General features: G+C 35.2%; 1 protein-coding gene across 1 annotated transcript; it reads right to left on the minus strand.

The window, feature by feature from the left end:
* Window positions 1-12112: 12112 nt before the first annotated feature.
* LOC135836962 (microsomal triacylglycerol transfer protein-like) lies at window positions 12113-23498 on the minus strand. Its single transcript, XM_065352058.1, has 15 exons — window positions 22138-23498; window positions 20940-21146; window positions 20493-20636; window positions 20225-20393; window positions 19890-20038; window positions 18036-18196; window positions 17785-17948; window positions 17584-17681; window positions 17295-17449; window positions 14509-14769; window positions 14122-14353; window positions 13841-14056; window positions 13603-13757; window positions 13350-13517; window positions 12113-12448 (listed from the first exon to the last, which is right to left on the minus strand). Exons 1-15 carry the CDS (start codon window positions 22432-22434, stop codon window positions 12295-12297), a joined length of 2730 nt encoding a protein of 909 aa, XP_065208130.1. The 5' UTR covers window positions 22435-23498; the 3' UTR covers window positions 12113-12294.
* Between the last annotated feature and the right edge of the window lie 2416 nt (window positions 23499-25914).

The following is a 25914-nucleotide window of genomic DNA, read 5'->3' on the forward strand; positions in this document are numbered from 1 at the left end:
TCATTTTTTGGGAGGGGAGGGGAGGAGAGGAGAGAGGAGGGGATGGCTTTAAATTTGGTTCTGTACAGAACTAATTTTTGGTTTCAATGTGTACCTATATTTGCTTCAGAAGAGGGATGGGGTGTGCGACTTTTTCAGGATGTCCTCAATTTTTTTTGCTTTGGGCTCAGAACGGATCTCGACAGCACTGGATCCGTGGATATGCCCCAAAAAAATTAGCCCATGTCAAATATTTTTTGGTTAAAAAAATGAAAGAAAACTTCTTTGTAATGAGGGATTGCAAATGCCTCAATAATTTTAAAAATTCTTTATTTCTTTTATTTTCATCCAAATTTAAGAGAAGCAAATTTCACCAGAGAACCTCTTGAGGTGTCAGCCTCCGGATTTAATTATTAGATGGCAATTTTTAGAAAAAGCATGGTCTCAAGTCTGAAACCTCTACAATCAAATTTCAGTTGCCTAAATTAATTTTTCGATTTTTCGTGAATTTTTGAAAATTCAAAGTTGATTATTTTCGGCGATAAGGTAGGTATATTTTATTTCAAAAAATATATGTATTTTGTTCAGCATCAGTAGAAATAATGAAAATTAGTCCTGAAATGAATATCATTGATTTCCTTGAATCCGAATTTCTTAATTTTGCACCAATCTAGAGCCTACTGCCGTTCTTGTTTTTCCCAGAAAGTGTATTAATTTTCAGCAGCTATAAAATCGAATCGTGGTCTGCTCTCGTTCTGTTTAGAGAGTTTGAGCTAATTTTCGTCGGTTTTCAGGGTGTCTAATTGGTCATGAAAGTCATGAAAAGTCATGAATTTTGCTCGAAACACGTTTGAAAATTTTTAAAAAGCGAATAAAATGAAAAAAAATTAAGTAAAAAATTAAAAATTTGTTCAAAAAATCAGAAAAATAAAAAAACTAAAATACCTATACTTGTCTTCAAATTAAAAAAAATTTCCTCGCAGTTTAAAGTTATTCAATTTGGGAGGGGGGTATTTTCATGTGGTAAAAATGTGAAAAATAGGTAGTGAAAAAGTCATGATTTTTTACCAGGAAGTTTTGTTTGACACCCTGGTTTTCAGACAATGGCATCGAATGTGTTTTTCTGGTCAACATAATTGAAATGTTTAGGTACTGGAGACATCTAGAATCACGCTGGAGGCTCCAGAATTGGTCAAAAATTTTCTATCCAACAGAAAATTGAAAATTTGATTTTTTTGCATCTTACACAGGGAACTTCTCGTAATGTTCGCCTCCTATTTGAACGGTATACTGCGATGTTTAGAAAAAAACTGTAGTCTAAAAATCAAAAAATCCAAAATTTATCTGCTCGAATTATTTTTTGACGAATTTTTGAAGATTAAAAATTACTAAAATTTGCCCTGAAACTAATATAACTCCCTCGAACTCAATTTCACCAATTTTTAGCCATTCTGGAGCCTCCAGTGCGATTACTCATTTCTTCAGAATTTTAAAATCTATATCCAAAATGAGTAAAAATTCATTTGGGAAGCTATAAAAATCGATTTGTAGCGTATTCTTGACTCATTCAACAAGTTAATTCACATTTGGCCCGATTTCTAGACGAACACCTTCAGTGATTTTTTGGCCAGAATAAATACCTATCTAATCTTAAAAAATGGTCAAAAAAAAAAAATGTTCTGTTGGGAAATTTTTAAAATTCACAGGAAAATGTTCATGTCTCATCTGAAATTCACCCCCTCTCGCCTTTATAATATCTGAATTTCACTAAGTATTTCGAGTCATTCTGGAACCTCCAGCACAATTTCAGATTTTCCCAGAATTTAAAAATTTCTTCACAAGGCGTGGACATTAATTTGGGCAGCCAAACGCTCTTCATAATATCTGAATTTCACTACTTTAAGTCATTCTGGAGCCTCCAGTACGATTTTAGATTCTTCCAGAATTTTGAAATTTCTTCAAAAGGCGTGGAAATTGATTTGGGAAGACTGAAAATCGAGTTGTAGAGTATTCTCGACTTATATTCAACAAGTGATTCACATTTGGTCTAATTTCCACGCCTTTTGAAGAAATTTCAAAATTCTGGAAAAATCTAAAATCGTACTTCTGAAATCAACCCCCTTTCCCCTTTACAATACCTGAATTTCACTATTTCGAGTCATTCTGGAGCCTCCAGCACAATTTCAGATTTTCCCAGAATTTAAAAATTTCTTCACAAGGCGTGGACATTAATTTGGGCAGCCAAACGCCCTTCATAATATCTGAATTTCACTACTTCAAGTCATTCTGGAGCCTCCAGTACGATTTTAGATTTTTCCAGAATTTTGAAATTTCTTCAAAATGCGTGGAAATTGATTTGGGAAGCTGAAAATCGAGTTGTAGAGTATTCTCGACTTACGTATATTCAACAAGTGATTCACATTTGGCCTAATTTCCACGCCTTTTGAAGAAATTTCAAAATTCTGGAAAAATCTAAAATCGTACTTCTGAAATCAACCCCCTTTCCCCTTTACAATACCTGAATTTCACTATTTCGAGTCATTCTGGAGCCTCCAGCACAATTTCAGAATTTCCCAGAATTTTAAAATTTCTTCACAAGGTGTGGAAATTAATTTGGGTATAGCCAAACCCCCTTCATAATATCTGAATTTCACTACTTCGAATCATTCTGGAGCCTCCAGTACGATTTTAGATTTTTCCAGAATTTTGAAATTTCTTCAAAAGGTGTGGAAATTGATTTGGGAAGCAGAAAATCGAGTTGTAGAGTATTCTCGACTTATTCAATAAGTGATTCACATTAGGCCCAATTTCCAGACAAACACCTCTAGTGCTTTTTTGACCGGAATACATTTTTAATAAAGAAAAAAATGGCCAAAAAACAAAAATTTACACAAAATGGTTACGTCTCATCTAAAATCGACCCCCCCCCCAATCCTTCATAATATCTGAATTTCACTATTTCGAGTCATTCTGGAGCCTCCAGCACGATTTTCTAGATTTTCTCAGAATTTTACAATTTCTTCACAAGGAGTGGAAATTAATTTGGCCAGTTAAAAATCGAGTTGTTGCTTATTCTAGACCTATTTAAAGAGCTTATCTATTTCTTGGTCGATTTCCAGGCGAACATCTCGAATGGTTTTTGAAACAGAATATTTTTGATGATAGGTACGAGTAACATGAAAATGCTCGTCAAAAAGCACTCTCGATGTGTCCTCCTGGAGCCACAACTCAATTTCTAGCTGCCTAAATTGATTTACACGCCTGCATGGGAAATTTTAAAACTCTGCAGAAATTGAAAATCGCACTAAAGCTTCCAGAATGACCAGAAATGTTGAAATTCTGTTTGTGAGAGTTGATAGGTATAAATTTCCGTCCTTTTTACTGAATAAATACCTGATTTAAAACAAAAAAAATCACCAAAAATAGTCAATTTTGAATTTTCAAAAATGTACCAAAAAATCTAAAAAGAAATTTGGACGGCTGAAATTATAGTTGTGAGGGTTTTAGACCACGATATTTCCAAAAATCACGATCCCGTTCAAATTGGAATCCAAATTTATAGATTTTCTGTTGAATATTTTGTTTTTATATTTTATAGCCACAATTTTAGAGCCTCGGATTCCCCTCCCCTCCTCATCCTAAATGTACGGTAAGGAAGCAAGGAGATGAGCGTAGGCATTGATTTTAAAAATGAAACCAGTCCTTTTTTAATCACTGTACTTACTATTGAAAAAACTTATTCAGACACAAAAAAGGATACTCTTAAACAGTAGCTAATAACTCGTTTGAAAAATTAACTTCTTTACCTAAAAATATGAGGTAGGTACCGTAACTTAATTTAGTACCTATTTTAAAAGTCTCTCGAATCTCATAATTAATTATCTCACTAATTTAAACTACATACCTATTCCAGTAAAAAATACAGGTAGGTGCATTTCACTGCTGGAAATTTCAACCCAGCCTTTTCTAAATGAGGTAGCAATATCACTGTTTATTTTTCCAAATGGGTAATATTCGTTTAATTATGATCGGAATTTTCAATTAAAATGATTCAAGCTCGAATTGTTCTTCAATGTATGAATATTTTGACATCATACGAGTCGGATGGGATAGGTAGGTAGGTACAACTACCGGTGAATAAAGAATCATCATCTAAATACCACACACGTCTAGTAAAAGAGTAAACTCAATAACTTAGTAATTCTATTTCGCATAAATATTCACTTTTTTCAACACGAATTTATCTCACTGTCAAATCTTTATTATTTAGTGGAAAAATTGAAATCGGTAGCGTTCTATTTGAACGAACCGAAGTCGGATTTTTCAAAGAAACAATCATCTGTCGAAATTCAATACCATACACAGAACCGGTTACTAAGTGAGCTCATCCAAGTGTGATGACGCGCAGCGGGTTATTTTCATCATTACATTTTCTCGACATCTTTTAATTAATTTGTCGCTTAATTTTTCAATTTCCGTGTCCATTAATTTGTATATTATAAAAGTATACCTATCTACGTGAAAAAAAGAAATCACACGAGTGAAATAATTTTTTCGCTGGAAACATTCGGCCAGAATTTAACGTATGAGAATTAAAGATTTTAAAATTATTCGAGTGTGAAATTGTAAATATTTAATATACCTACTTACTTGCAACAGTTTTCATCATTATAAAGATCTTGACGTGGTGTAAATTTTATATACTTTCGGAGATGATTCAGCCCTATCCTCAAATTCTAAAACAAATGTTTATTTTTTTGAAAGCTGCATTTTCTGACTACTTTCAATTTTAAAATGCGCCCAATTTGATGTAGGTAATTAGCATCCTTCTTATATAGTCCGGCATATGACGATAGGAGTAATTGCACCCCCCCCCCCGCCGATCCTCCGGGACAACTTTTTTCTTAAAGGGGACATCCTAAGGAACATTTTAAAGCAAACTTGCCAAAAAAAAGTTGGCCTTACTTACAAAATGGCGGCCATTTTGATTGTCAGGTCAGCCGAAATCGCAGATTTTGCGTTTTAACATAGGACTTGCACGAACTTTTTCAAACTTTACAAAGGTAGATCGAAAGATCATGCAAAAATTTATCACCTGTCAAAATTTCAAGTACTAAAGTGCGTTTTTAGATTTTTGGTGAATTTTTGAAAATCGAATTTAGGCCAAAAATGAGGGAAAAAATCAAAAATTTACCAAATTGACCAGGAAAGCTGAAATTTGGGATATACCCTATATTCGACATGCCAAATCGATTGGAAACGGTTTCAACCCGTTTTGAGCAGTTCTGGAGCCTCCAGCAGATTTTTGAAACTCGAAATTCCCACAAAATTCCATCAAATTAGAGTTGTAAAGCTAACATTTATTCTAAAAGCTAATTTCAATACGCTACGAAGTACTGCAGGTGAATTTCAAGTCGTTTTGGATCCTCCAGCGACTTTTTGAAAATTCCTAAAGCCTCCAACAGATTTTTGAAACGTGAAATTTCCCCAAAATATCATTAAACTAAGATGGAGAGTCGAAATTCATTCTGCAAACTAATTTCAATACGCTACGAAGTTGGCTGCTGATGAATTTCAAGTCGTTTTGGAGCCTCCAGCAACTTTTTGAAAGGTTGTATGACGTTTTTTTTTTGGAAAATTAAAATTTCCTAAAAGTAGCTGGAAGCTTAAAAACCATTTGAAACCACCATGTAGTCTGCGAAGTAAATTTCAGCTTGCCAACTCCATTTGATAAATTAATGTTGGGGAAATTTCAAGTTTCAAAAATCTACTGGATGCTCCAGTAATTTTCAAAAAAGTCGCTGGATGCTTTAAAATGACTTGAACCCACCTGAAATCGCCTTCACAGGTTGTTAAAATTGGAGTGTAGAGTAAATTTCAGATTTCCATCTCCATTTGATGAAATTTTGTAAAAATTTAAAGTTTCAAAAATCTGCTGGAGGCTCCAGTAATTTTCAAAAAAAGCCGCTGGAGGCCCTAAAATTACTTGTGCTCACCTGAAGTCGTCTTCAGAGGGTGTTAAAATTGGAGTGTAGAGTAAATTTCAGATTTCCATCTCCATTTGATAAAATTTTGTGAAAATTCAAAGTTTCAAAAATCTGCTGGAGGCTTTAGGAATTTTCAAAAAGTCGCTGGAGGATCCAAAACGACTTGAAATTCACCTACAGTACTTCGTAGCGTATTGAAATTAGCTTCTAGAATAAATTTCAGCTTTACAACTCTAATTTGATGGAATTTTGTGGGAATTTCGAGTTTCAAAAATCTGCTGGAGGCTCCAGAACTGCTCAAAACGGGTTGAAACCGTTTCCAATCGATTTGGCATGTCGAAAATAGGGTATATCCCAAATTTCAGCTTTCTTGGTCAACTTGGTAAAATTTTGATTTTTTCCCTCATTTTTGGCCTAAATTCGATTTTCAAAAATTCACCAAAAATCGAAAAACACACTTTAGCACTTGAAATTTTGACCGGTGATAAATTTTTGCATGATCTTTCGATCTGCCTTTGTAAAGTTTGAAAAAGTTCGTGCTAGTCCTATGTTAAAACACAAAATCTGCGATTTCGGCTGACCTGTCAATCAAAATGGCCGCCATTTTGTAAGTAAGGCCAACTTTTTTTTGGCAAGTTTGCTTTAAAATGTTCCTTAGGATGTCCCCTTTAAGAAAAAAGTTGTCCCGGAAGATCGGCGGGGGGTGCGGGGTGCAACTACTCCTATTGTCATATGCCGGACTATTAATTTATTAATTGAACGAGGAAAAAAACCGTTGATATGCAGTAGGCCTACTGGGCTATTTACAGGAGCACGACGAAGATCGGCATCTATAGCTTTAAACGTATTACATAACAATACACGTGATTTTATCTATTCGCCAAAAAACATGTAAACGATTACGCTGTCAAAAGAAAATAGCCGCTATCTGATTCAAAGGCCCTGAATAATCGGCGAAAATCTAAAACTGCGGATCATTTTACTTTAATGGTGCTATCTTTTCAACTTTATCAATAACAATGATGCGGTTTACCGACCTTTTCAATAAAACTGGTTTCAATAACCAAGTTATTACCAGACCCGTGAATGTTTACTGGTATCTGTTACTTACGTAACAAAAGGGATCAGCTTGAGTAAATAGAAAGAGGGTCAAAAATGGGCTATAGGATTTTCTGTAAGCGATACACACACAAACACCGCGATGCAAAACACTCGTGGTTGCGAGAAAAAATAACATGTCGGAGGAAGGCACACGCTTAATCGGATCATTATAATGAAGTAAAAAAAAAAAAAAGAAAGAAAAAAGATACAAACAAGAACACTCCAATTGTGTAAGGTTAGTAAGTTTTCGAATATTTGAATTTAACGCTTCGAAGAGCTTCGCTGTCTGTCTAGTTTCGGTGATGGTGCTTGCTGCGTATGCGGTAGCTGGACCGAATTCTATATAACCTTTGAGTGGCTTGAAACGTTGAAAAAACTATTTGAAAATACGAGTCGTGTAAAATTTGTCCTGATGGATCGAGATGTCCACGTTTGTATGGTTCATGAGGACGTTTACGATTATAATGAGCTACGAGGGCAGTTTTTCGATGAAACCGCAGTGATAAAGTACTTCAGTGTTTATCAATTTAAGGTATGTATAGGTATACAATTGGCGGTTGTTTAATGTCTAGATCGAATGAATTTTTGGATCGTGTCGTATTGTGATATGTATTTCCTTTCTATAATGAATAGGTAGGTACCTAATCGTTTTCACTATAACGAGGAAAGTATCAAAACTGACACAGAAATTTTTGAACTGGTAGGGATTCTCCTGGAAAACCTGGAAAAGTCATAGTCGGAGAGCCCGCATAAGAATCTATTGCACCCCCTCCCCGTTGATCTTCCGGGACAACTTTTTTCATAAAGGGGGAGTCCTAAGGAACATTTCTAGCCCCTGTACTAAAAAAAAAGTGGCCTTACTTACAAAATGGCGGTCATTTTCATTGACAGGTCAGCCGAAATCACAGATTTTGCGTTCCAACATGGGATTTGTACGAAATTTTTTAAACCTTACAAAGATAGATCGAAAAATTAGGCAAAAATTTATCATCTGTCAAAATTTCAAGCGCTAAGGTGCCTTTTTCGATTTTTGGTGAATTTTTAAAAATCAAATTTGAGCCAAAAATGAGGGGAAAAAATCAAAATTTTACCAAATTGTTCAAGAAAGCTGAAATTTGGGATATACCCTATTTTCGACTTGCCAAATTGATTGGAAACTGTTTCAAACCGTTTTGAGCAGTTCTGGAGCCACCAGCAGATTTTTGAAGCTCAAAATTCCCACAAAATTTCATCAAATGGAGTTGAAAAGCTGAAATTTACCCTGCGAACTAATTTCAATACACCACGAAGTAAAACTGCAGATGGATTTCAAGTCGTTTTGGAGCCTCCAGCGATTTTTTGAAAATTACTGGAGCCTCCAGCAGGTTTTTGAAACTCGAAATTCCCACAAAAATTCATCAAATGGAGACGGAAAGCCGAAATTCATACTGCAAACTAATTTCAATTAGCTACGAAGTCGACTGCTGGTGGATTTCAAGTCGTTTTGGAGCCTCCAGCGACTATTTGAAAGGTTGTACGACGTTTTTTGGAAAATTGAAATTTTCAGAAAGTAGCAGGAAGCTTCAAAACCATTTGAAACCACCATGCAGTCGACTTCATATTGTATTGAAATTAGTTTGCGAAGTAAATTTCAGCTTGCTAACTCTATTTGATAAAATGTTCTAGGAATTTTCAGTTTCAAAAACCTGGTAGAGGCTCCAGTAATTTTCAAAAAGTCGCTGGAGGCTCCAAAATAACTTGAACCCACCCGAAGTCGTGTTCAGAGGGTGTTAAAATTGAAGTGCAGAGTAAATTTTGGCTTTCCATATCCTTTTGGGAAATTTCAAGTTTCGAAAATCTACTGGAGGCTTCAGTAATTTTCAAAAAGTCGCTGGAGGCTCCAAAAGAACTTGAAGTTTGCCTGCAGTCGAATTCATAGCGTATTGAAATTAGTTCAAAGGGTAAATTTCGGCTTTCCAACTCCATTTGATGAAATTTTGTGGGAATTTCGAGTTTCAAAAATCTGCTAGAGGCTCCAGAACTGCTCAAAACGGTTTGAAACAGTTTCCAATCGATTTGGCATGTCGAAAATAGGGTATATCCCAAATTTCAGCTTTCTTGAACAATTTGGTAAAATTTTGATTTTTCCCTCATTTTTGGCTCAAATTTGATTTTTAAAAATTCACCAAAAATCGAAAAAGGCACTTTAGCACTTGAAATTTTGACAGGTGATGAATTTTTGCCTGATCTTTTGATCTACCTTTGTAATGTTTAAAAAATTTCGTACAAGTCCCATGTTGGAACGCAAAATCTGCGATTTCGGCTGACCTGTCAAATAAAATGGCCGCCATTTTGTAAGTAGAGCCACTTTTTTTTAGTACAGGGGCTAGAAATGTTCCTTAGGACTCTCTTTTTAAGAAAATAGATCTTATGTGGGCTCCCCGACTATCTGGGAATTTAGTCGGTCGGGAAAAGTCAGTAAAGGGTATTCCTATTCCCAAACTGGTCATGTTGGCTACCTCCGAAAAAAAATTTCGAGCCGAATTTCCGCCCCTCAACCTGCCCGCCCCCTTGGACAATAAGTATAGGCAAAAAAACGCGTTTTTTCGAAAAAAATTCGATATCTATGAGTAGTGGAGAGAAATTTTGGTACTACGCGGAATGTGTAGGGGAAGCATGGGCCTTTCAACACGATTTTTTTCAAAAGTTTCTATCATGGTGGTGGGGGTAAAATTGGCAAAAAAAAAACTTTGAACCGTCACAGCTTTGGATTGAAGGCTTGGGCACAACAACTGATTTCGACAAAATGTGTCGTTTTACAAGAGTACTTACTTTCTTCCTACCAATCTATAAAATTAAAATTTTCTTTTCAAAAAACTCATATTTGCAGAAAAAAACTGAAGAATGAATAGTACAAAAAATGTTGAGCGTCAAATTTCACCCTAGAAAACGTGTTCAAAAGGTTGTCAAAACGCTCATTTACTGAAGTTAGCAAGGATAATAATTATTCAGTTTCAATTCTAACATTCTTTTCAATTTAAACACGTTTCCACAATGCTTTGTGAAAAAAAAAACTTCAAAATGAAAATATCGCGAGTCAAACTTACAAAAAGTTACCAAGAATGGGCAAATTATCCAAAAATTGTTCAGAAATCTAACTCAATATCAGTAATTGCTAAAAATACAAATTTTAATTTCTATTTTCAAAAATTTAACAAATTTTTTTCAAATCCAAAAAGTACCATACACACATATTATTATGCTTGATAGTGAGAGGAAAAAAATTTCGACTAATAGTAACCCATCGAAATGCAAACCAATCGTTTGAAAAATCCTTTTTTTTTAGCATTTTCGTAGGTTTTTTAGCCATGCTAAATATTCTAAAAAAAATATATTAAGTACGTTGTGTATCTTATCTGTAGATGTGTTAGCAATAGGTATCATTTTATCTACAAGTAGGTATGATCGCACATTTTTTTCGGGTCGGAATTTTTCTATTTTTAAAGAAAACTAGAAAAAATGAATAGAAAAGGAAGTCGAGAGGAAAAATATAAAATTACGAAGATTGATTTTAAAAATTGAAAAAGCAGCACCTTTTGGACAAAATCTGTCAAACGTTAGCACTAGCACTTTTTGACAATTTTTGCAAAAGCTGTACTTTCAGACTATTCTGGCTAACAACAATATTTTATTGAACATTTCGGCATAAAAAAGAATTTTTTGGATAACTTGTAAAAAAAAAAAAGCTCTTTGTCTACAATATTTTGTCAAAAAAGTAGAACTTGCTGCTGAAAGTTTTGTGCAAAAAGCAGGAGTTTTGAAAATTTTGGCCGAAAGCAGTAGTTTATTTTTTACAATAATTTATTCATTCTGGCAAAAAAAACCTGTTGTTTTTTTATTTGATAACTAAGTACGAAAAAAATAAATTTTGGTAATGATTTGGCATAAAACAGGACTTTTTAGGATGATTTTGGCAAAATTTAGAATTTTTCCCAATTTTGGCAACAGGATGTTTTGAAAATTTTGGCAAAAAAATGGGAGTTTTTTTGGGCAATTTTTACAAAAGTTAGGAGTTTTTTATAATTTGGACAAAAAAGGAACTTCTTTACAATTTTGACATACCTAAACGAGATTTTTTTGACAATTTTAGGCAAAAGCATAACTTTGCAGTCTACTCTGAAAATTTTTCCAAATTCGCCTAGAAAACTGAATCTTGATTTGTATCCTATTTTCGAACTTTTGAGTTGATTGGCTATGGTTTCAAACCGTTCCGAAGCCTCTGTGGGATCTTATTTTTTTTCCAAACGTAATCATTGCAGAGAAAACGTGGGATTTTGAACAAGCTTTCAAAGTTTTCAAAAATATTTGCCTAAACGAGTTGACATTTGGCTCACCGAAAGAGCACGTCGCCCATACCTCGGAACCCAATTTTTCAGCTGTCGAAGTTGCAAGTTGATTTTTTGAACAAAACGAGCAAACATATAAATATTAGAGATAAAAATTGGAAAAACTTGACCCTTGACTGCGTGTTTTCATTTTTACATCAAATTATTCATTTTCAAAAATAATGATAAAAAAAGGAATCATTGAAAATGAACAAATCAATGTCGTGAACGACAAAAAATTACGACGTAATGTACCAGAAATTTTCCGCTCAGTCGACATTCCGTATTTTTCACCTCGAAAATGAAACTCTCTGGTCTCTGATCAAAAATTAATCTAGATTGATATTGGATTAATCGAACTTCAAAAATCGATTCGTTTGTTATTTTCATCAGTCATTCCATATGATCGATAATGTACCCATGGGAATAGAAAGTCAAGTTGAGCCGCAACTGCCACAAGAATTGATCGTGTTATTTCGGTTTGATCGCAGTAGGTATAGCTCTTGGACTAAGGGTTCGTGATTGAGCAGAAAATATGTTCCAATTGCCCAATCGCCTTTTTAGACCAGGAAATGACAATTTCCTCGTTCGCCCATCTCATAGAGTTTTTCAATTTAAAATGATGATATTATGTAATTAGGCAAGAGTTGTAGGTTGTTATCAATGATGCTTCTATAGACGCAAGTGTTCAAATTTTCTTTATTTTTTAGAGATAGAAGGGGGAGGGATGGAAATTGTTCCCAGTTTTGAAGAACAAAAATAATAGAAATAAATAAGCGAACATCTTGGATTAGGTAATTAGAAAATCGACGTCAATTATGAGGATGCGTGTGAAAATTTCAATGATGATTTTTAATTACGACTCAGGATGGCTGTTTTTTCAATATATCGTTGCACATTTCGTTATTATTTTGATTCAGTGCGAAAGTTCGTCCCGGAACTACCACTTTCGAGCGTCTCTTCTGCATATGAACGAACTTCGTTTCCTCCAACTTTTGGTATTTCTCACCGACCGATCTGTGAAAAAGTCAACATCAAATCTGAGTCTTAAAAACACCATTATCCGCACTTCTTTCAAAATTGGTTCCCTAAATGCTATTTCAATTCGGATGTGACATGTGAGTGTGACCAAAAATGTATTTTTTTTTTTTTTTTTTTTTTTTTTTAGAATAAATTATATTGTAATTTGAATTTTTTTTTCAATGTATAATATAATTCTCTGAACATCAAAAAAATTTAAATCCTCGTAGGTACCTAACATCTTTTAATTTTTTTGCTTGAGCACCAGAAAGATTTTTTTGGAATCTTCGAAAGGGATCTTCACGCTCTGGAGGGAAATGTGTAAAATCCGTGACTTGAGTGATCAAGAGGTTCCACTTTACACTGATATTACAAATATGTGCTTAAGAAAAAAATACTGACTGTAATAAGGTACAAGTACTAATGATATTCCGCTCCTTCAGATTCGAATTTATATTTGCCATCCGCATCCTCCCTGATCAATTTGAGCATACTTTTCAAATATAAACTTTTGTCAAATTAAATCTGTTTTTCATTTTTCTCAAAAAATTAATTACTTATGAGTAAAATATGGCAAAACTTCCCAAAAATATAACAACTTGCACAACATTTCAAAAAAATTATCAAATTAATCAATATAGGTACCTGTTGTGAGAATTGAATGAAATTTCAAAAAAAAAAAAAATACTTGAAATATCTCATAAAGGTCTATACATTTACTCAAAAATGTGAAATATTTGGCAAAAATGAGGTACGTACACATTAAAAATTTTGAAACGGATCACGGATGTGAAAACAACTGAAAATTATCAAAAATGGCCACAATGATTTGAAACACCATTCATCCCTGAGATCCTTTTGGAGAATATCATAGGGATCTCAATCTCATCAGACATACCTGACTTCAGAGTCCAATTGCGAAATTCTTAAACAGAAGGCCTTTTCGTCCTGAAAATCGAGATCACCGGTCATTTCGCCTTTCTGTTGAGAGTATACTTTGAAATCAACGCCATTTTTGACAAATGACGAGCTTACATTGAGAGTGCCTTCTATAGAGCCCCCAGCACTGAAAAATTTGTAAGAAATGTCTTAGATATTAATGTCGCAGGAGCACGAACATTCAAAAGTAAGTAGATTTGGCCAACACTTACGCTGCTTCTACTAAAGCATGGGCATTTCGCTTCCAAAGGCTGAATTGAATTTGACCAGATAAATCGTAAGAACCGGCGCCATTCAGTTGAACCCTGAGGATGTTTCCCGTTCCTAGAGCTATCATTTGGTCGACTTCTTGAAGCAGAGCTGTGCCCTAAAGCATTTCACGTTCGAAATTATTCATCAACTGCAGCAGAGGGCAGAAAAAGTCGAATGTTGTACGAATTTTTTTCATACTTGTAAAGCGGTGGTTTTCTCAGAGGCTGTTCCAGAGAAAATGTGACCCATCAGTTGAACGTGCCCGTCGAAGAATACAAAAGGTCGAATTTGCACACCTAGCACAGATGCCTCTAAACCAGCAGTCAAGTCTTCAGGCTCGTCAAGTTCGTCTTCAACAGTGGTAGTGTCATCTGACCATAGGAAAGAGCTTAATCCATCGGTGAATATATCTAGCTGATAAAAATATGTCAAACTACGAATACAATATTGTGATATGACGATAAACTAAGATGACTTACTGCGCCCACTTCCAACGTATCATTGAACCTTTGGAGTGAAACGCCAACGTGACCTTTCTTGAGCACACTTTTTGAGATTTCATTGACGCAGAAGAGGGTAGCATTCACACTTGGGTCTTCTGAAAACGTTCTTCTGAGCACGTTGGACAAACCTCGTTGAGCCAAAATGCCATAATGATTCATATTTTCCTCTCTCATCAAGCGTTTAAAAATATTGGAAAATTTCTGGTCGCTGAAACAACCCCGGATGATCAAATTGATATACAAAATTTTTTTAGGGGAATTACCGACTGAGTTGGAATTTTTATGATCAAAAATTGAGAAAATTATAGTACATATTTTAAGGTATTGTTACTGTTGAAATATACTTAGTATACTCTTACTCACTTCGAAGCGATCTGATTGAGTCTTTGGAGAAGGTATTTCCTTATTTCGAAACTGCTGTGAGACAATAACGATTTCACCAAATGTCTTACAGTTTGTTCGCTGGGATCAGCTTCCAGGAGAATATCGACGGCAATCACTCTGCTACTGCTGTCGTACTTCTTGTCTTTTTGGTAGTAGATTTTCTCCATAGCTGAGAGAACTTGTTCATCCCAGCTGGAATGTGGTAACACGTAGAGCACCTTTAGAGCATTTACGGTCACTCTGCGAAGAATAAAAATTTTGCTTGTGAGCTGCGTAGGATGCAAATAATGCTCAGAAGTGTAATATTTTTTCTAGACTTCCAGATCAAAAATCGAGATTAGGCACTTAATTGGACCAAAAAATTAATTCATTTGCGATTTTTAATTCCATATGATCGATCAATTGTATGTATTTGTACCTATTTATTGACGAGTCAAATTTAACCTCAGAAATAGAATTCCTTGTATGAAAATTCATCATAATCAAACATTAATTAATCAAAACTCAGAAATAGATTTTTTTACAAATTAGAAAATTCCTTGTATGAAAATTAATGATAGGTAATTAAACATTAATTAATCAAAACCCAGAAATCGATTTTTTTCCAAATTTGAAATGAAGAATCAATTTTTGCCTAAAAAAATACTTCTTTCGACCAGTCAGGGGGCCCGCATAAGGATCACCTGCACCCCCTTGCCGATTCTCCGGGACAACTTTTTTCTTAAAGGGGAAGTCCTAAGGAACATTTTTAGCCCTTGTCCTCAAAAAAAAAAGTGGCCCTACTTACAAAATGGCGGCCATTTTGATTGACAGGTCAGCCGAAATCGCAGGTTTTGCGTTCCAACATAGGACTTTCACGGGATTTTTCAAATTTTGGTGAATTTTCAAAAATCAAATTTTGGCCAAAATGTGAGAAAAAAATCAAAATTTTACCAAATTGACCTAGAAATCTGAAATTTGGGATATATCCTATTTTCGACCTGCCAAATCGATTGGAAACTGTTTCAAACCGTTTTGAGCAGTTCTGGAGCCTCCAGCAGATTTTTGAAACTTGAAATTCTCACAAAATTTCATCAAATGGAGTTGGAAAGCTGAAATTTATTCTGCAAACTAATTTCAATACGCTATGAAGTCGACTGCGGGTGGTTTTCAAGTCGTTTTGGAGCCTCCAGCGATTTTTTGAAAATTACTAGAGCCTCCAGCAGATTTTTGAAACTCGAAACTCTCACAATCACAAAATTTCATCAAATGGAGTTGGAAAGCTGAAATTCATTCTACAAACTAATTTCAATACGCTATGAAGTCGACTGCAGGTGATTTTCATGTCGTTTAGGAGCCTCCAGCAATTTTTTGAAAATTACTGGAGCCTCCAGCGATTTTTTGAAAATTACTGGAGCCGCCAGTATAGATTTTTGAAACTTGACATTTCCCCAAAATTTCATCAAAATGGTGTTAGCAAGCTGAAATTAACTCTGCACATCAATTTTAACACCTTCTGAAGACGACTTCAGGCGAGTTGAAGTAATTTTGGAGCCACCAGTGACTTTTTGAAAAGTTTCACCGCGTTTTTAGGAGAATTGAAATTTCGAAAAAGTAGCTGGAAATTTCAAAACCACTTGAAACCACCATGCAGTCGACTTCATATTGTATTGAAATTAGTTTGCAGAGTAAATTTCGGCTTGCTAACCCCATTTCATGAAATTTTGGGAAAATTTCAAGTTTCAAAAATCTATTGGAGGCTCCAGTAATTTTCAAAAAATCGCTGTAGGCTCCAAAACGACTTGAAAATCACCTGCAGTAGACTTCATAGCGTATTGAAATTAGTTTGCAGAATGAATTTCGGCTTTCCAACTCCATTTGATGAAATTTTGTGAGAATTTCAAGTTTCAAAAATCTGCTGGAGGCTCCAGAACTGCTCAAAACGGTTTGAAACAGTTTCCAATCGATTTGGCAGGTCGAAAATAGGATATATCCCAAATTTCAGATTTCTAGGTCAATTTGGTACAATTTTGATTTTTTTCTCACATTTTGGCCAAAATTTGATTTTTGAAAATTCACCAAAAATCGAAAAAGGCACTTTAGCACTTGAATTTTTGCCTGCTCTTTCCATCTATCTTTGTACGGTTTAAAAAATTTTGTGCTAGTCCTATGTTGGAACGCAAAATCTGCGATTTTGGCTGACCTGTCAATCAAATGGCCGCCATTTTGTAAGTAGGCCACTTTTTTTTTTGAGCACAAGGGCTAGAAATGTTCCTTAGCACTTCCCTTTTAAGAAAAATGCGGTCCCCCCGACTTTTCTTGTTTTAAATATGTTTTCTTGCTCTCAATTTTTGAGCAGATTTTAGTTTTGTTTTTGATTTTTCAGTTTCAATTCAATTGTTTTACAATCGTTTTCCTTTCTAATTTTTTTTGTGCTTCAATTTTGTTTTGTTGTGTCCCATTTCGTTTTTAGAATTTTTTGTTTTCATTTTGAGTTTTTGAGGATGATATTTTCTTGCTTTTCATTGCGAGGTCTTGTCTTTCAGTTTTCTGTGTTTGTTTTTAACGTTTATTAAAGTTATTCTTTTTTGCAGTTGCAGTTTAAGTTTCAATTTTGGTTTTATTTTATTTTTTATTTTTTAATATAATTTTTAATGTTTTTTTTTTTGTTTATCATCTTTTATTCAGTATGAATTCGCGTTTCATTCCTCGAGGCTCGATATCATTCAACTGGATTTGATTTAAAGATCGAGGAGTCTAATTACGACATAGGTAGGGTCACTTACGATCTGGTGCCATTCAAAGCAAAGTCCAGTAGAAGCGATTTTGAATGCGGACTTCCTAAATTCTTCAACGACCTAATGAAGGTTATTTTGCAAGGATCGTCTTGTTTGCATTGTGACATTTTTTCTGTAATGAAAGAGTACACCTCCAACGCCACCTGTGTAACAGAAAAAACAACAAATTTTTAGATTAGACTATACTTATTATGCATTTGTGTAAACGAAAATCACGGATGCAAGACATTAATGATTTTTTTATTTGTTTGTAATGTAAATCTGAATAGGTACTCACTTCATCTGAAATTTTACGCGCCATCGCAGTTAAACATAAGACTAGAGAATCTAATAATTTTACATCGTTTGGTTTTTGATTTATAATATTCTTCAAATCTATAAAAATGCGAGAAAAAAAAGATGAAATTAATTTTTATACGTTATGGTGAGGAAAAGGACTAGAATAGGTCTGAAAGGTTGACTAAATATTTCCCCTTACCTCGTACAAATTCGATTTTTGGTTTCTTGGCGACAGACAATGACCACAAATATCGCTCCACAGCATCCAATGACGGGCCAGGATTAACGAAATTGAAATGATTTAAAACGGATTTATGGGCAGGTAACGTTTGAGCAGATCCCAGCACATCCATTAATTGTTCTCTAGACAATATATCGAAATAAGGTACCAAATAGGTTGATGATTCCATTATTTATAAAAATTGAATATTTCGTGTCTTTGGCACTTACATAATGAGTTCGTTTTCTTTGTTTTTCAAAACTTCGCTTATTTCTAATTCTGAAGATTGAAGAACTGATCTGAGCACAGCAAGAAAAGCCGAAGCAGATGTCGCGTTGCCTAAGTTGTTGCTTTTTAAATATTCTTCATTATCTTTGATCACTTTTGGTAACTGAAATGGTAGGAAATGTTATTGTTAAAACCTTATTCAGCTCTTGTCAGCTTCGATCAAGCTGAAATTCGGCTCATTGAAAGAACGTGCCACCAAAACCTCAGAACCAAATTTTCAGCTGCCGAAGTTGATTTCAACGCCTTCATGGAGATATTGGAAACTGCTGGAGAGAAGTCAACTATTGCTGGAAGCTCCAGATCGGCCCAAAAATAATGGAAATCTATTCGATGGGTTGATTTTAATTAAAGGGATGGGCAAACGTTGATGATTTTTCGATGTTTGGTCAATTTTTGAAAATTGCCAAAATAGTCATGTTGGTAGGTCCTACCAAATAATTTTTGACAAAAAGAGCAAACACAGAGATAAAAATTTGAAACTCGGTTCGTATTCCAAAGTCAACCTCCCGAATCGATTGGCACCATTTTCCAGCCGATCTGGAGCCTCCAGCAAAAGTTGACTTTTCTCCAGCAACTTCAAATCGTTCCAGAAGGCGTTGTAATCAATTCCGACAGCTAAAAATTTAATCATATCTCAAGATCGATATTCCAAATCGATTAAAATTGGTGAATCGAAAATCCAAAGTAACCGGTTGAAGTTGAAAACCGCTTGAAAAACTCAAATTTTCCAAAAATTCCAAAAACGTCAATTTTTGCAACAAATTGCTCAAAACTTCACCTACCCTATTAAAGTTGACCCCACAAATCCATTTCCATCATTTTTGGACCGATCTGGAGCCTCCAGCCAAATTTGAGTTTTCTCCAGCAATTTCAAATTGCTCCAGAAGGCGTTGTAATCAATTCCAACAGCTAAAAATGTAATCATATCTCAAGTTCGATATTCTAAATTGATTAAAATCGGTGAATCGAAAATCCAAAGTAACGGGTTGAAAAACGTATTTTTTTTTACAAAATTGAAAAATCTCAAATTTTCAAAAAATTTCAAAATCGTCAATTTTTGAAAAAAAATGCTCGAAAACCTCACCTACCCCTTTAAAGTTGGCCCCACAAATCCATTTCCATCATTTTTGGACCGATCTGGAGCCTCCAGCCAAAGTTGGCTTTTCTCCAGCAAATTTCAAATTGCTCCAGAAGGCGTTGTGATCAATTCCAACAGCTAAAAATTTAATCATATCTCAAGTTCGATATTCCAAATCGATCAAAATCGGTGAATCAAAAATCCAAACTAACGGGCTAAAAAACGTATTTTTGTAGGGCTTACAAGTTTTTAAAAATCTCAAATTTTCAAAAAATTCCAAGATCGTCAATTTTTGCAAAAAATTGCTCGACAACCTCGCCTACCCCTTCCAAGTTGACCCCACAAATCGATTTCCATCATTTTGAACCGATCTGGAGCCTCCAGCAAAAGTTGACTTTTCTCTAGCTATTTCAAATTGCTCCAGAAGGCGTTGTAATCAACTGTCGGCAGCTGAAAATTTGGTTCTGAGGTCTTGGTGCCATGTTCTTTCAGTAGACCAAATGTCAGCGCGATTGGAGGTGACGAGTTGTAAAGGTTTCCTTGTTTAACTTATCAATTAACAAAATAATCACTCCAAAAGTGCCCTCTTCCGACTTTTTTTTTACCAAAATTGGATTTGGATTTCCATTAAAATTCGAGACGGACACTCGAAGTGATTTCCTAACGAAGCAAGCTACGAGTATATATTTGCCAGGATGGCATTTGAGGGTTTATTCACCGGTTTGACAGTCGACTGAATAGGCTCCTCGATGATGTACAAGTTATCTGGTTCCAAATTAAGGTCAAGATTCGCGATGGTTATGATGATGACTTTTTCATACGAATTATATGGTAACATTTTTCGGTTAGTAGTCGAAGAATTTGTACCTGGAACAAAAAAAAAAATTGAACGAAATTTCGGTAACGATTCAACATTTAGTAGGTACCTATTGATAATGGAATGTTTGAGAGGCTAATTACAGAAAACACCTATTTACTACTTTTGACATGGTATTTTTTTGAAGGCTTCATGGACTGTCTTGTTTAAGACAATAAGCGTTGAATTATACGTACCAATCAAGCTGAGATCCATGGAAGCAGTAGCTGAAGCACCAATTTCTCGCTTTATGTAGATATTAAGATCGATATTCTCGTACAACGTTGCTCTGACCAAATTGCTCATCTTATCGTCGTCAAATTGGTACAAGACTCTTCTACTTACATTCGTATTCGTGCCCAACATCTGCTTACACGAATAGGTAATGAATAATATACTTAATAATCAGTGGGTAAGAAGATTGACTCGAGAAAAAATTATTTGTGCTACCACTATCAGATCTACCTTTTCGGGATGCTGATTATCAGGTAGGTTCGAGATACACTTGTTTTTCGTCTTCAAGATTGTTTTTGAAACGATGAGTTCGTATGTTACGGAACATAGGCCACATATGTCGCATTCTTCGGTGTGAATGTGATGCTTTTGAAACTGAAACGTAGGTAAATATAATAAATTATTAGCTGATATAAACGTATTTTTTTGCCATTCTACAAGTACCTATTTATGCCGGAAGGCCATCTATGATAAATCTCCTAATGTCGATCTATTCTGCGAAAATTAGATTCCAATCGCAACAAATTGATCAAAATTACCGGAAATTCGTTATTTTTGCTTGCAAGGTTCTCGTGAATAGTGTATTTGGAGATGAAACAATATTTTTTTATCCCATTAGGGATAAATTGAGCAGATTCTAATTTAATGCATTCAAAGTTTAAGTATCTAAATTCTCACCTGAAATAAGCTGGCCAATGATTTTTTGATGTTTCTCAACGATACGTCTTCTTCCGGATTCAGGTATATGTTCAAGATTTTGAAATTTTTCCAGTGCACGAGGAATACGTCGTTCTTCAAATCGTCTAAAGATTTGGTCGGTTGCTCCTCGAATTTCCATGACGAATTTTTTTGATATTTGATTAGCGTAATTTTCAACGAATCTATCTGGCCAAAAAACAACAGTTTTATGTACTTAAATACAAATATGACTTAATTATACAGGGTGTCCGAGGAGTGGTGGTACAAACTTCAGATTTAGATACAACCGGGTACGACTAAAAAAAAAAGGTTATATGTGAAGGGGTGGACTATCTTAAAAATTGAAGGGGAAAATACGTTTTCAAAATCCAAGAGCTAAAATCCAAATTTGACCATTGGGCTCGGTAGTACCTTGAAAAATGAACAAAATTATTTATTATGGCTTTTTGTCTAACTTGCAAATTGAAGGGGCTACAAATGATTTTTAATTTCAAAAAATGAAGATGAAAAAAAATAAATGCGGGCTACGTCAAAAAATAAGCAAATTATTGTTTTATGATCATTTCTGTTTCTTACTCTGAAAGTCTGTTTAAGAAGTTTGTGAAGCTCGAAAATTGTAAATTTAATGAAATTTTTAGCAAATCAAAAATTGCTGAGCTTCAAAAACTTTTTAAATTTTAGAATAAGAAAAAAAATGATTGAAAATTCATTGGTTACTTTTTCATGTTCTATGGATTTATTTTTGTTCGGACCCAACATTTTTTTCTCAAATTTTTGACCAGTGCCAATAAAGATCAGTACGAAGTAAATTTATTACTGGAGTGAAAATTTGATTTTACCCCTAATTTATTGCTCACCTGCACTTGAGAAAATTTTTTTTAGAAAATTCGAATTCTTGAAAGAAGGAGAGGCCAAATGGAAAATTTTGAGCTGATTTATTTTCGTTCAGTTCTACGTAACCAAAGATGAGCAATCAAAATGCCAAAAAAAGACGAAAATCAACAAAAAATGTCGAAGTTTGATTTTAAAAATGGGGAACCAAGACAATTTTCTCCGGTGTTTCAATATTTGAGAGGAGGAGGAGGAGGAGGGAGGGGGACTGTAAGTTTTTTCAGATATTTTTTTAAAATTCCGAGTCGCTCAAGAGAAATTTTTTAAAAAATTTATACAGACTTACTCTGAACTGAAGCAGCTTTTCCAATCGATCATCAGGATTCTGCCATATCACCGAAAGCTGAACATTTCCAGTAGTCTGGAAGGCCAAATCACTCTCAGAATTGCTTTTATGAACTTCGTTCAGCCGAATGATACTATCAAAAGCGTACAACCTGTCAACGGCGCTATCCGTGAATAAATCGAGTTCAGCCTCAGGGTGACTGTGCAGTGAGCCGGACACGATGTGGATTAACAACAACAACCACCGGAATGGCACTGTTGAAAAATACGCGATCAATATTGAAACATTGGTTAGCATATTTTTGCATTCATTGTGATCCAAGAACTAAAATTTACGATCCATTTTTGGCCTACGTTGTTGGTATCGATCATCGCAGTCGCAATAACGCGAAACAGACCAGCTGAACCGAATACGAGTGGCGCGAAGCAACTAATAATCTGGGCTGTGTGCTGTGTGACTGTCTGTGTTCGAATAATAAACACAATATCGAAATGGTAGGTACAAGAGAATTAACTGCATACCTTGCTACACAAGTACGTCTATTTCTCTAGAGCTCGCGTCTAAAAAATATTTCGAGGCAGGCTTAGGTACTGGTATGTATGAGCCTATGGGCTATGAGCCTTCCATCAGCTGATGAGTACAGTTAGACGCGATTCCAAACGCGGAAAACCGGTTCAACTACGTCATCAGCTCGCGCATTCGCATTGTTATAGGAACACGAACCATGAACTTGATCATCAAAGAGACAGCGACCCCGGGCTTGGTCAGTTGAACACCGGCATCGACTTGGGGGATTCTCTATCAACTCGGTACCTATCGGCTTAGATACTTCCTCTGTGTTTGTAGTACGTGGTGTGGTTTGTACTCCTGCAGATTTGAAAGATTTAGAAAAATTACATAGAAAAATTGATCTTGAAATCGATGAAAGTCGTGTGCAGATGCATGCTTTTTGCTGATTAATTTTCCTAGCCATTTTCAGGTGGAAAAGGATGAGCAGTTTTCCACGGTAAATTCTCATCAGTTTGTCTGGTAGACAATGGTGGAATCAACAACAACAACAACGCAGAAGGACGAGCAAGCGGCTAGTCCACAACAAAGACGATTTCGTTAAATTTTCATGGACGATGCGCGTAAGTGGCGTTTTGGCTGAATTTCATGGAGCAAAACCGCCCCACAGGCATCCAATCAAACTCTAGCAGGCTACCGATCACCGCAATGAATTCCTTGGCCCGAAAACCCCCCCTAGACGCAATTCACGACTCATTTGCTCGAATTCGATTCTTGATAAATTCACACTTTTTGCCAATAGTCGGGGGGCTCGCATAAGGATCACTTGCACACCCCTGCCGATCCTCCGGGACATCTTTCTTCTCAAAGGGGGAGTCCTAAGGAACATTTCTAGCCCTTTTCCTGAAAAAAAAGTGGCCCTACTTACAAAATGGCGGTCATTTTGATTGACAGGTCAGCAGAAATCGCAGATTTTGCGTTCCAACATAGGACTGGCATAACATTTTTTAAACCGTACAAAGGTGGATCGAAAGAGCAGACAAAAATTCATCACCTGTCAAAATTTCAAATGCTAAAGTGCCTTTTTCGATTTTTGGTGAATTTTCAAAAATCAAATTTTGACCAAAATGTGAGAAAAAAATCAAAATTTTACCAAATTGACCTAGAAAGCTGAAATATGGGATATACCCTATTTTCAACCTGCCAAATCGATTGGAAACTGATTCAAACCGTTTTGAGCATTTCTGGAGCCTCCAGCAGATTTTTGAAACTCGAAATTCTCACAAAATTTCATCAAACGGAGTTAGAAATCCGAAATTAATTCTGCAAACTAATTTCAATGCGCTATGAAGTCGACTGCAGGTGAATTTCAAGTCGTTTTGGAGCCTCCAGCAATTTTTTGAAAATTACTGGAACCTCCAGTAAATTTGTGAAACTTGAAATTTTCCTCAAAATTCCCTCAAAATGGAGATGGAAAGCTGAATTTAATTCTGCAAACTAATTTCAATACGCTATGAAGTCGACTGCAGATAAAATTCAAGTCGTTTTGGAGCTTCCAGCAAATTTTTGAAACTTGAAATTTTCCCCAAAATTCCCTCAAAATGGAGATCACCCTCTGAAAACGACTTCAGGTGGGTTCAAGTAATTTTGGATCCTTCAGTGACTTTTTGAAAGGTTTCATGGCGTTTTTAGCAGAATTGAAATTTCCAAAAGCTGGAACCTTCAAAACCACTTGAAACCACCATGTAGTCGACTTCATATTATTGTATTGAAATTAGTTTGCAGAGTAAATTTCGGCTTGCTGACACCATTTGACGAAATTTTTGGGAAATTTCAAGTTTTAAAAATCTACTGGAGGCTCCAGTAATTTTCAAAAAATTGCTGGAGGCTTCAAAACGACCTGAAATTCACCTGCAGTCGACTTCATAGCGTATTGAAATTAGTTTGCAGAATTAATTTCTGCTTTCCAACTCCATTTGATGAAATTTTGTGGGAATTTCGAGTTTCAAAAATTTGCTGGAGGCTCCAGAACTGCTCAAAACGGTTTGAAACCGTTTCCAATCGATTTGGCAGGTCGAAAATAGGATACATCTCAAATTTCAGCTTTCTAGGTCAATTTGGTAAAATTTTGATTTTTTCCACAAATTTTGGCCAAAATTTGATTTTTGAAAATTCACCAAAAATCGAAAAAGGCACTTTAGCACTTGAAATTTTGACCGGTGATGAATTTTTGCCTGATCTTTCGATCTACCTTTGTACGGTTTAAAAAAATTTATGCTAGTCCTATGTTGGAACGCAAAATCTACGATTTCGGCTGACCTGTTAATCAAAATAGCCGCCATTTTGTAAGTAGGGCCACTTTTTTTTGAGAAAAAGGGCTAGAAATGTTCCTTAGGACTCCCCCTTTAAGAAAAAAGTTGTCTCGGAGGATCGGCAGGGAGGTGCAAGTGATCCTTATGATGCCCCCCCCCCCCCGACTACAAAAACTACGAATTTCTGTCTTATGAGTGCATTCCAACCCAGTTTCCGAGTGATGGCGTGAGTTTGGTGAATAACCAATACCGGCAATGAACTCAGCGCCTCGAAAAACCCCCGTAATCAAATTTTATAGCTTAGGGGTGACATTTTCTCCAGTTTTTTTTTTTTTTTGTAGACAAGAATGAATGAAATAAAATGAAAAATAAAACAAACAAATAGACTGAATAATTAATCGTGAGTAAATGAATAGTCATGTTGAAACTACAGTCATAGAGAACCAAATGAATGCGATTTTGAAATGATTAATCTGTGAACATGAATGAAATTGAAGAATCGTAATTTGAGCAAAACCAAATCATACTCCCATTAAATGAACAAATCCAGAACAAAACAAATCAGAGAATTCTCAGCGAGTCAACATCTTGAAAATGTTTAGATTTGGTACCTAGGTACCTATACCTATTGGTGAATTCTAACAAAATTGTTTGTATCATATTACAATCTAGAAGCTGTAAAATACACATTTCTCCGCACCAGATAACTCCAATTTTTAGCTACCGATAAGATTATTTTATTCTCATATTTTCTCTATAGACTTTTATATGTAGTAACATCACATCGCAATGAATATGAAAGACACAGTTACGCGATTCATCATAATTGCAATGTTTTTTTTTCTTTAATTTGTAAACGAAGCTAGACTAGTCACAAATACTTAAGCGAGCGATGAAACCATATTCCTGGACAGAAAGAATCTATCCACTAAGTCGAACAGTACAGTGATTTAAAAAT

This window comes from Planococcus citri, chromosome 2 (assembly GCF_950023065.1).
Source record: "Planococcus citri chromosome 2, ihPlaCitr1.1, whole genome shotgun sequence".
Taxonomy (NCBI): Eukaryota; Metazoa; Arthropoda; class Insecta; order Hemiptera; family Pseudococcidae; genus Planococcus; species Planococcus citri.

Bases quoted from the DNA above. Each gene is read 5' to 3' on its own strand.
- LOC135836962 (XM_065352058.1), bottom strand. From the start codon at position 22,434: ATGCTAACCAATGTTTCAATATTGATCGCGTATTTTTCAACAGTGCCA. The intron at 17,450-17,583 runs GTGAGTACCTAT...TCTGTTACACAG, and splicing joins CGCGTAAAATTTCAGATGAA to GTGGCGTTGGAGGTGTACTC. The intron at 12,449-13,349 runs GTATGTCTGATG...ACTTTTTCACAG, and splicing joins CAATTGGACTCTGAAGTCAG to ATCGGTCGGTGAGAAATACC.